General features: G+C 53.2%; 1 protein-coding gene across 5 annotated transcripts; it reads left to right on the forward strand.

The window, feature by feature from the left end:
• Positions 1 to 1,695: 1,695 nt before the first annotated feature.
• BST2 (bone marrow stromal cell antigen 2) lies at positions 1,696 to 10,241 on the forward strand. 5 transcript variants are annotated; one of them, XM_004761033.3, is made up of 5 exons: positions 1,699 to 2,122; positions 2,903 to 2,978; positions 3,306 to 3,366; positions 3,639 to 3,768; positions 9,898 to 10,072. In XM_004761033.3, the coding sequence occupies exons 1-4, from the start codon at positions 1,823 to 1,825 to the stop codon at positions 3,757 to 3,759; spliced, it is 558 nt and encodes a 185-aa protein (XP_004761090.1). In that variant the 5' UTR covers positions 1,699 to 1,822; the 3' UTR covers positions 3,760 to 3,768; positions 9,898 to 10,072. The 5 variants fall into 5 exon arrangements, with proteins under 5 accessions (XP_004761088.1, XP_004761090.1, XP_012916150.1 ...); XM_013060696.2 differs by having other exon boundaries at positions 9,920 to 10,020; XM_045081929.1 differs by lacking the exon at positions 9,898 to 10,072 and adding an exon at positions 6,628 to 6,767.
• Positions 10,242 to 10,530: the final 289 nt, after the last annotated feature.

A 10,530-nucleotide genomic window follows, 5' to 3' on the forward strand; every position in this document is an offset into this window, starting at 1 on the left:
TAGCGGTTAGGTGTATAATGGTCATAATTTTATTCCCTAAGCTTCTCAGCCACATGCAGAGGAGGTCAAGGCAGTCTGAGTCCTCTAAGGCTTCCCTCCAGGGTTCAGACCCCTTCTGAGTCCTCTTGTGGGCACTCCCCAGGCTCTTTGGGTCCAGCATATCCCAAATGGACTGGATTGTCTTTCCTCAAAATGAGTTCCTCGCTCCATGACAGTATTTCTGTGTTTTTTGCCTTTCCTCCGTTCTGCCCTGGTCCGCACATCTGTTGAGTGCCTACTGGATGCCGAAGCCCTTTCCTAGAAACTCCTCACCAGAACCCCTTCCCCCATGAGGCTGTGCCTGCTATTGCCCCCAATTTACAGATGGGAAAACTGAGATTCAGGGCGCCTGGGTAGCTCAGTGGGTTAAAGCCTCTGCCTTCGGCTCAGGTCATGATTCCAGGGTCCTGGGATCAAGCCCGCATTGGGCTCTCTGCTCGGCAGGGAGCCTGCTTCCTCCTCTCTCTCTGCCTGCCTCTCTGCCTGCTTGTGATCTCTGTCAAATAAATAAATAAAATCTTAAAAAAAAAAATTGAGGTTCAGAGGGTTTGCTTGGGGTCCTGGTGATGAGGGAGCAGAAAGCTGGCTGAGGACAAAGCAAAATGCTGATACCTCACCATCTTCCCCTCACCCCAGCAAAAGGCTGACACTTTGCAATCTCCCCCCCCCCCCCACTCCTGGGTGGGACAAATGTGACATTCTTTAGGAATCACCCAGCTATCTTGATGTTAATGGCTTGCCAAAAGGGAAAAGACAACATTGATCAAGCCTCAAGACCTCCAGTATCCCGGCACCTAGTAGGCCCTCTTTAGCATATGAAAACTCCATTGAAACCTCCCTTTCCCTCACCTTTCCCCCCCCCCAACCACAGGGTACTTAACCTGCCATCCCCCACAACCCCGGGCAGCAGCTCTTCCTGCCCACGGGTCCTGTCCCCGTGCTTTAATAAACCACCATTTTGCACCAGAGCTGTCTCAAGAATTCTTTCTTGGTCATCGGCTCCGGAACTCACCCCTCCAAACCTCACCTAGGTTCTAGAACTTCATCACTGGGATGGCAGAGGCAGATTCTAGAAGTAAGAGCCTATTCCCTGCGGGAGCCAGGACAGGATCTAGGAGACGGTATTTTGAGGGCTAGGGCGGCCCTGGTGGCCAAGTGGGAAACTGCAGCCTCCGTCCTGGGGTCCCAAGCAGAGCTTCTCCAGCCTTCAGTCCCTCCTCAGACACCCCGTGTGGGTGCAGGGGTGCTAAGTGACCACCATGGAGAACCTTAAACACAAAAGGTGGCCTCTGGGGTTCGAGCCAGACCCCGCCCCCAGTCCACCCCCCCCCCCTCAGCCTCAGTTTCCCCAGCTTGGAGCTGAGCCAATGACAGCCACGATGTCTTCGGGTCCTGGGACCCGCGAACACGAGGCTGGCCTGCATGAGACGTTCAGTAACAGCAGTTGTCACCCTCAGTTACGAGCAGGAGAGGGGCGGGAACTTCAGATGGTCAGACTCAGGCTGCTCCAGCTCCCCTCACCACCCCCCTGCCAAACCGGAAAAGCTCAAGGTTTCAATTCACCGCAAACAACCCACCTTTTTCCTGGGAAATTGAAACTGAAAGCCCAAACTGTTTTTTGCCTCCGGATGCCCCCATTTCAAGCCTCTAGGTCAGAGGATTGTCTCGGAACATGTCATTGGTCAGGACGGCCCCTATGTTAATAAGGGGGTAGCCCCAGCCAGTAGAAGGTCTGAACGTCCTATCTCCTGCCCTAACTCCCTACATCCAGGGGCAGATCAAGATGGCACCAACTTTTTACCATCATTGGCCTGAGCCCGTGACTGAAAAATCAGCGTCCATGGAGCAAAGTCAGTGGTGGGGGTGGAAGTGGCTGAGCATTGGCCTAACCTTGCTGGCACCGGCTCTGTTTGTGGCCCTGATCGTCTTTGCCGTCAGAGCCAACAGCAAAGCTTGCAAAGAGGGCCTCCTAGCAGAGCAGGAGTGTCGCAATGTCACCCGCCTCCTGGAACTCCAGCTAGCCCAAACCCGGCAACACTTACTGGGGGCGAAGGACGAGGCTGCCACCTGCAACCAGACTGTGGTAAGAGACCAGCAACCCCCGGAGAGGGCCGGGTGGTTGCGCGGCCCCCGCAGGTCTAGATGGGGGTGGAGAAACTTCCTCTGGGCCCCCGCATCGGGAGTTGGGTTTTCCCGCTAGGGTTTGGGGGACCTCTAAACTTTCTCAGTGGTGCTGGTCTAGGGCAGGGCTTTAAACGCCCCCAGAGCACCCAAATCCCCACTAAAATGTGGGAAGAGTCTCCAGCCTGTTTTGGGAGAGCTAGCAGCCGCTCTCTGCACCAGAAATCCCATCTAAGGTTTGGGATGGAGACTTCACCTCGTCCAAAAGAAGGGTGGGGCTCCGAATACACCCACCCCATCCCTGGGAGACTATGAAATGTTCACGTGGGTCCTAATATGGGGGGCCTTGAAACTCCCCAAGATATCTAACTTGGGCTCGGAAATCCCTATGTTCTGGGTTTAGAGAAGGACATCTAAGTCTTGGGCAATAGCCCATGAGGTCTGAGAGTTTCCTCGAGGGCTTGGGCATAGGGAGCCTCCAAATACCCATGTGGGGAGCCTCAAATTCCCTATTTCGGGGATCACATCCTTAGTTGTCCTGGGAGGGTGGGAGGTTGTGGCCCGTTCTTAGAGGTGGGAGACCGGGGTGCAGAGAGGGTTGGAGGGAAACCTGAAAGGGCTTTGGACCCGGGCCCCTCCGACCACCGGGCCTGGGGGAGAGATCCAGGGCCCCCAGCAGCAGCTACCTCCACTCCGCAGGCCAGAAGGCCAGTCTCTGATACCCCCCCCCGCCCCGTTCCAGGTGAACCTTTCCGCTTCCCTGGAAATGGAGAAGGCCCAGGGTCTGGAGCAGCTCAGGGGAAGAGAGGAGCTTCAGCGTAAGAAAGCATAAAACCAGGGTTCTGCAGGGGGGGGTGGATTGGGAGGGGTGGGTCAAGCACTGAACTCCCGGGAGGAGGAGGGGCGGGGGACAAGGTGGGGGGGGTGAAGTCCCAGGGTCGGGGTCACCAGGTCGTGGTCAGAATCCAGTGAAGGGTGGGAAAGGAGGACCCCAGGTTTCCAAGGTGGGGTGGCGTGAGGTTGGGACTGAAGGCGGCGTTGGATCCCAGGGTAGAGCCAGGCAGAGAATGTGGCCACTTGCCACGCCATGTCTGGGCCACCGTGCCACTGTGCTGACAAGGCCCCCTGATTCTCTCCCACCTTAGGAGAGGTTGAGAAATTGAAGAAGCAGCTGCAGGACGCTTCGGAGGAGGTGGAACGACTCAGGTCTGCACCACAGCCCCTGACTGTACCCCTTTCACGACACCTGTCCCCTCCCAAGACCTAGGACGCCCTTTGCCTGCAAATTTCCCATTGCTCAGGGCACAGAGTTTGAATGCCAACCTTGTCCCTCCGGTCACACCAAGCCTCGAGAGGAAGCGGCCCACTCTCTTCCCCACTGACTTGGTGGGGGAGGAGGGGAGATTCTGAAGGGCGACAAGGCCAGACCCGGTGCAGGCCCTGGCAGCTGCCTCAGTTGTCCCCACATCTTCCCCCAGAAAAGAGAAGGAAGCCTGGAGCAAGGAAGGGGACCCCAGCTTCAGCAGCTCCTCGAAGTCACTCGGCCCCTGGATGGTCCCCATGTGCCTGTTCCTGGGCCTCACTGCTCTGCTGGCCTGAGGCCTGCTGGTAAGAAGGGTGGCCTGGGCTAGAAGAAAGCTGGGATTGGGAGGGAGGGCAGGAGGGAGTCTAGGATAGGCCAGGGTCTGGGGAGGTGACCTGTTACAGGGCAGTTGGCAGGGCACAGAGAGGGAGGAGCCAGTGGGGAGCTGGCCCAGAACAGGGCGGGGCCACCTTCTGTCCTCCTCCAGGCCACCCTAAGTCCCCCTTAGGATGTCTCCTTAGCTCACAGCCTGGACTTTCCCCTTCAAGGCTTCCCTGGCCAGACCAGATCTGAGGGAGCCCCATGGCTGCCTGGTTAGGGGGAGGTGGGCGAGATAGTGGTGGTGGTCGGGGGGAGAACACGGAGCCACTGCTGGGATGGACCAACAGGGCGCTTGGCCCAGGGCTGCCTCCTCCCCCTACCCCCACCCTTGACTTCGCCTGCCCCCAGAGCAGGGCAGGGCATGGGGTGGGGAGTAAATACTTCTTAGTTTCTTGGTTTCCAGAAGCTCACTGACTTCTAAAGTCTTTGAACTCCAAAAAGTAGACACCCCTTGGTGGGGGGGAGACCATACTCTTAAGTTCCTGGAGTGAATGCACCCGGGGCCATCCCTGCAGTGAGGGCAAACCGGCTGACATCTACACCCAAGCTTCCCCGCTCCAGAATGTTCCCAGAGACCCTTGGGGTTTGGGCAGGAGCCATCCCTCTGCCTCCCTGGCCCTCTTCACTGGGCCATTCCTCCCGAGGGAACCCCTCCTCCCAAGAGTCTCTCTGCTTCTTCAAAATTCAGAGCTGCTGTCTCGATAGACACTAAGTCGACTTTCACGACTTGCATGGATCTGCCCAGCCTCCATCAATCCTTCCTCCAAGTCTGCCGTGGTTGGGGGCAGCAGGTTCACATCCTGGGAGAACCTCTGCTCTCCAGGCAGAGCTTCCGGGTTTTCCTCACTTTCCCCAGCTTGTGGGAGGGCTCAGGAGTTGTTCTTGGGGCTGCTTTAGGATGACAGAGTCATTTCACCCCCTAGGAACAGCCCCCCCCTCTTCTCCCAGCCCCTCCTCACCAATAGGGAAACTGAAATCCAGAAAAGTTCCTGGACTTAATCAGGGCTTCTGAGCTGCTCAGGGAATTGAAACTTCTGATTCCCAGAAGCAAACCCTTCTCATGTGACCTCCCTCAGTCCGGCCCTGCCCCCACCACCCTGACCCCCCAACCTGTTCTTGAAGCTGGAAAGGCAGGTATTCCAGAGCTGGGTTCTGACTGGAAAGGAACAAGAGCGCAGTTCAGGAGGCTGGCCACCGGGGGGAGAAGGCGGACTCTCTTCCAAGAGCCAGCTCCAACGTTTCTGCCCGGCCCAGAGATTTTTCAAGGGATTTAGGGCAGTTAATCAGTTAAGGGAGGCAGTGGCCTGAGATAATTCTTGATTATGTGCAGTTTAGATGGTGCCCACTATGGACATAATTACGGCCCTCACAGCTCGTGCCTGGGATTCTGGGTCCTTGGTTCCCCCAGGCAGTGCAGACGTGCTGTTCTTTCCAGTAAAGAACGCAGGATCCATAAATACACAAAGGTTTAAACTAAAACTTAGATCGGCTACTAGAGGTCAGAGGGGCCAAAGAGGCTTCACCTCCCCCACTATCCTCAACCCCCACTACCAGACTGTCCCAAACAGGGCTGCCTCCCCACCCCACCCCACACCCACCCCGCCAGCCCGTGCCTAGGCTGTCTTCCCATGGTGATGGGGGACAGGTTTGCACAATATGATGGATTCAAACTGTTTAGCTTCTCCTCCCAAGCCCCCACACGTGGCTCAGTAGAAACTTCTCTCCTTTCTAGAAATGCCCCTGTAGGGGCCAAGGATGGGCCGTTTTGGCATGAAGACTATTGAGTAAAAAAGACAGTCAAGGGGCACCTGGGTGGCTCAGTCTGTAGAGCATGTGACTCTTGGTCTCAGAATCATGAGTTCAAGCCCCATTGAGTAGGGCATAGAGCCTACTTTAAAAAATCAAATATTCTGAGTTAAAAAATAAAATAAGGGCGCCGGGCTGGCTCAGTCGGTTAACCATCTGCCTACCTTTGGCTCAAGTCATAATCCCAAAGTCCTGGGATGAGGGCTGCCTGCTCAGCAGGGTGTCTCCCTGTCCCTCTGCCGGTCCCCTCCACTCAGGCTCTCTCTCTCTTTCACAAATAAATAAATATTTTTAAGATTTAAAATCTTAAATTTTAAAATTTAAGATATTAAAATTAAAGATTTTAATTAAGATTAAGACTAATCTTAATTAAAAATTAAGATCTAAAATTAAAGATCTTAAAGATCTTAAAATTTAAAATCTTCAGAAGATTTTATTTAGGGGTGCCTGGGTGGCTCAGTGGGTTAAAGCCTCTGCCTTAGGCTCAAGTCATGATCCCAGGGTGCTGGGATTGAGCCCCACATCGGGCTCTCTGCTCCACAGGGAGCCTGCTTCCCCCTCTCTCTCTGCCTGCCTCTCTGCCTACTTGTGATCCCTGTCAAATAAATAAAATCTTGAAAAATTTTTATTTATGTATTTATTACAGAGAGAGATAGCAAGAGAGAGAAGACAACCTTGGGCAGCTGGAGAGAAGCAGGCTCCCGGCTGAGCAGGGAGTCCGATATGGGGCTCAATGCCAGGACCCTGGGATCCTGGGATCATGACCTGAGCAAAAGGCAGATGCTTAACAACTGAGCCACCCAGACGACCCAAATAAATAAAATCTTTAAAAAAATAAAATAAGCAATCAAAAATTAGCCTGTCTAAAGACAGAGGGGACACCTAAGGTGAAAGTGTTTTATTCCAAGCACCTCTTCAGCAAGCTCACAGACAGAACTCACAGGCTGCAGACCTTGCCCTGACTCTCCTTTTTCCAGGTCATGGTGCCCCTTGTTCTCAGAAAACAGACCACCAGGGATGCCTGCGTGGCTCAGTCAGTGAGGCGAAGCGTCTGCCATCAGCTCAGGTCATGATCTCGGGGTCCTGGAATCGAGCCCCACCACCAGGCTCTTGCTCAGCAGGAAGCTCGCTTCTCCCTCTCCCTGCTGCTCCCCCTTCTTGTGCTTTCTCTGATAAATAAGTAAATAAAATCTTTAAAAAAAAAAAAAAAAAAAAAAACCAGACCGCCACCACGAAGCATGTTCTTTTCTAACGACAAAGCACATTCTTTTCTAGTGGGAAACCCACATCCCGGATGAGCCCCAGAAAGAGCCTGACCCTGTAGAAACTTGTCACCTCCTGTTCTACAGGGCCAAGCAAACATCGACTTCCCCCCTCCCCACTCACCCTGCCCTAGAGGCTCAGCTGCAACCCTCTCACACCCTTAAAAGCCTTTATTTTATTTTATTTTATTTTATTTTATTTTAAGATTTTATTATTTATTTGACAGACAGAGATCACAAGTAGGCAGAGAGGCAGGCTGAGCGAGAGGAAGGGAAGCAGGCTCCCTGCTGAGCAGAGAGCCCGATGCGGGGCTCCATCCCAGGACCCTGGGATCATGACCTGAGCCTAAGGCAGAGGCTTTAACCCACTGAGCCACCCAGGCGCCCCCCCCTTAAAAGCCTTTAAAAGGCCCAGCCTTACAGAATCTCACCCAACAGATATCTCTCTTGATGTCTGGCCCCTCTTCTCCCTTGGAGAGTAAGTAAATTCTGTCCTGCTTGGGGTTTTAACCTCTGCCTAATTCTTTGCCGCCCAGCCCACCGGCTACCTTAACATCATTTCAAAGCTTTCTTCCAGCTTGGTCATCCTGGGCTTCCCACTATTTGCCCTATACTCCTCTCCCCAAAGACCCCTCTCCCTCTCCCCGGTTCTCCCCACTCAGACTTCAGCTCCGCTGACCGGCCTCTGCCTTTCCACCGACCCGCAGGTGATCCTCCCTTGGCTCTTCCCCAACCCCATCTCCTTCCCCTCAAGACCCTCTGTCACCCCGTCCCCTTCAGCGCTTGCCTCCAGGTCTGGATCCTTCTTCCCCCAACACATGTTCTTCCCAAACCCCCCCCCCCCCGCAATTCCCTCTTGGCAAAGTGGCTGGAGCAGAGGGCATGGTTCGGGTCTACCTTCCCTTCTGCTCACCAGATATTTCTCTTATAAGATGTAAGCTTGGCTTTTTTTCCAACTCATCCTGCCAGGTTCACTAAGGAATCTGAGTAATTCACCCTCTCTGGATGTATCGTGGAGGGACCTATACAATTAGGAATGGGATAGGGAGGCCACCCAGAGATCAGATAAAAATCCTGCTCTTGTCCTTTTGTTCTCACTGAGGCTCTTCAAAAACTCACCGACCTTGATCCTAACTCTCATGTAGGAAAACTGAACGTAGCTATGCATTTCATCTCCCAGTCGGACCCACATATTAGAAAAACAAAACTAGATAAAGCCCACAAACCCCTCAATCCAAAGTACTAGACCCAGCCTTCAAAGCTTTTAACAGCAGAGAGGAGGAAATCAAAGAGGAAATGAGAAAGGGACATTAAAAAAAAAAAAAAAACAAAAACCGATCTCAGGTTTATCAGCTCCTGCCTTCTGCCGTTACCAGAGCTATTCTAGAAAAGTCTCACCCTGCTGGCTTGACCCAAACATTCAATAAGTCCCCCTGGGTGGCTCAGTGGGTTAAGCCTCTGCCTTTAGCTCAGGTCATGATCCTAAGGTCCTGGGATTGAGTCCCACAACAGGCTCTCTGCTGGGCAGGGAGCCTGCTTCTTCCTCTCTCTCTGCCTGCCTCTCTGCCTACTTGTGATCTCTGTCTGTCAAATAAATAAATAAAAACTAAAAAAAAAAAAAAGGTTTAAAAAAAAAGACCCCTCCAGGAGCTTGTTACACTTGCAGTAAGCCTGGCCACTGGTTCAAACCATGTCCCAATTAAAAAAAAAAAAAAAAAAAACAAAAGCAAAAGCAAGGGGCGCCTGGGTGGCTCAGTGGGTTAAGCCACCGCCTTCGGCTCAGGTCATGATCTCAGGGTCCTGGGATCGAGTCCCGCATCGGGCTCCCTGCTGAGCGGAGAGCCTGCTTCCCTATCTCTCTCTCTCTCTCTGGCTGCCTCTCCCTCTACTTGTGATTTCTCTCTGTCAAATTAATAAATAAAAGCTTTAAAAAAAAAAAAAAAAAGCAAAAGCAAAACAGGGCCACCCAAAACCTCTTGCCCTGCCTGAAGAGTGATGGGACCCCATCCTCAAAGTAGAGGGCAGACACCTCCCAAAACCTGTCTTCAGATCCCAAACAGGGGGGGAGGGTCAGCCCCATCCCAGGGTATCTCTTGGGGCTTCTTCAGGATAAGGACTGACACCCCCCACCCAGGATCTCCCTGGATTTTCAGGACCCTCTTCTCCCTCCCCCATCTCTGTTGCTGGGGTTCATGGTGTTTTCTCACCCATCAGCTACCCAGCTCTTGTCATGTGCCCTGGGAGATCAAATCTCCTCCCCCAGCATCCAGGATGAGACGTCATGACCAAACTAGAGACTCGCTTTTCTCGGCACCCCGTACACACCCAATCCCAATTCCTGGGACTCCCTACTGAACCTACACATCACTCCCACTTCATTCTCTCCAGTTACGACTCCAGGTCCCACGTCCATAGGGGACACCTCCCAACCTGTCAAGGCTACTCACCTCACCTCCATCACCATACACCTCAAGGAGCCTACTTTTTTCCCTTCCAAACACCAATATGCTCTCAAACCTCAGGCTTGCAGCCCCTCGTTTCCAAATCCCTTTTCTCAAATGTATTTTTTAAACGATTTTATTTATTTATTTATTTATTTGACAAAGACAGCAAGAGAGGGAACACAAGCAGGGGGGAGTGGGAGAGGGAGAAGCAGGCTCCCCGCTGAGCAGGGAACCCAACCCTCAGGGCTCAGATCCCAGGACTCTGGGACCATGACCAGAGCCGAAGGCAGAGATGCCTAAGGACTGAGCCACCCAGTCGCCCGTCTTTCCTCAAATGTACTAAAGCCTACTAACAATCTTTACAATATTCCAATCCCTTCTGACAAAAAACCAGTGCTAGAGACGAGTTCAGGATCTCAGAACGATCATTGAGGCAGTCCTCCCCAAGCCAGAGCCCCCTTCCCCACCATGCCACCCTCCTTTATGTACTTCACTGTCTTAGATCTTAAAGATGTCTTAAATCTTATGTCTTTTGTCTTAGATCTGAAAGACGTGTTTTTCAGTATTTCCCTCTCCCGTAGGACCCGGAAACCTTTCCGCCTCAACACGAAACAGTTAACCTGGACGCTTCTCCCACGGGGTCTTCGGGCTAGCCCCCACTTCCGCAGACCAGCTCCGGCATCAGATCTCTGCAACCTCTCCGTCCCGATTAGCAGCCTTCTCCCACCTGTGGATGGCCTCCTCTTCAGTCCTGCTGGGCCCACTTCTATCTCTGACACCATCACTGCGCTCGCCTTCCTCAACAACAAAGGTTAAGGAGTCTCCCTTTCCAAAGCCCATTTAATCAACCGTCTGTCCCACACCTAGGATTTTTGCTCACACGGGTACAACCCACCGTATCACCCTGCACAGAGCCTAACTCTCAAACCTACTTACTCTTTGGCAAAGCCCCCACTTGGAAGGGGCACCGCACCATCGTGTACCTAATTCCTGACCAACACCTTCCCAACTCACCAGCCCTCCCACCCCTAACACAGGTGCTCAAGTAGAAACCCAGGCTTGGGGCGCCTGGGTGGCTCAGTGGGTTCAAGCCTCTGCCTTCGGCTCGGGTCATGATCCTGATGAGGCTCGGGTCATGATCTGATGAGGGAGCAGGAGGCTGGCTGAAGACAAA

Source organism: Mustela putorius, unplaced genomic scaffold (assembly GCF_011764305.1).
Source record: "Mustela putorius furo isolate JIRA1106 unplaced genomic scaffold, ASM1176430v1.1 tig00000095_pilon_pilon_pilon, whole genome shotgun sequence".
Lineage (NCBI taxonomy): Eukaryota > Metazoa > Chordata > Mammalia > Carnivora > Mustelidae > Mustela > Mustela putorius.

Excerpts from the sequence above, each read along its gene's own strand:
- BST2 (XM_004761031.3), top strand. The coding sequence starts at position 1,823 with ATGGCACCAACTTTTTACCATCATTGGCCTGAGCCCGTGACTGAAAAA. Across the intron at positions 2,123-2,902 it reads CCACCTGCAACCAGACTGTG|GTGAACCTTTCCGCTTCCCT; the intron begins GTAAGAGACCAG and ends GCCCCGTTCCAG. Across the intron at positions 3,367-9,937 it reads GAGGAGGTGGAACGACTCAG|GACCCGGAAACCTTTCCGCC; the intron begins GTCTGCACCACA and ends CCTCTCCCGTAG.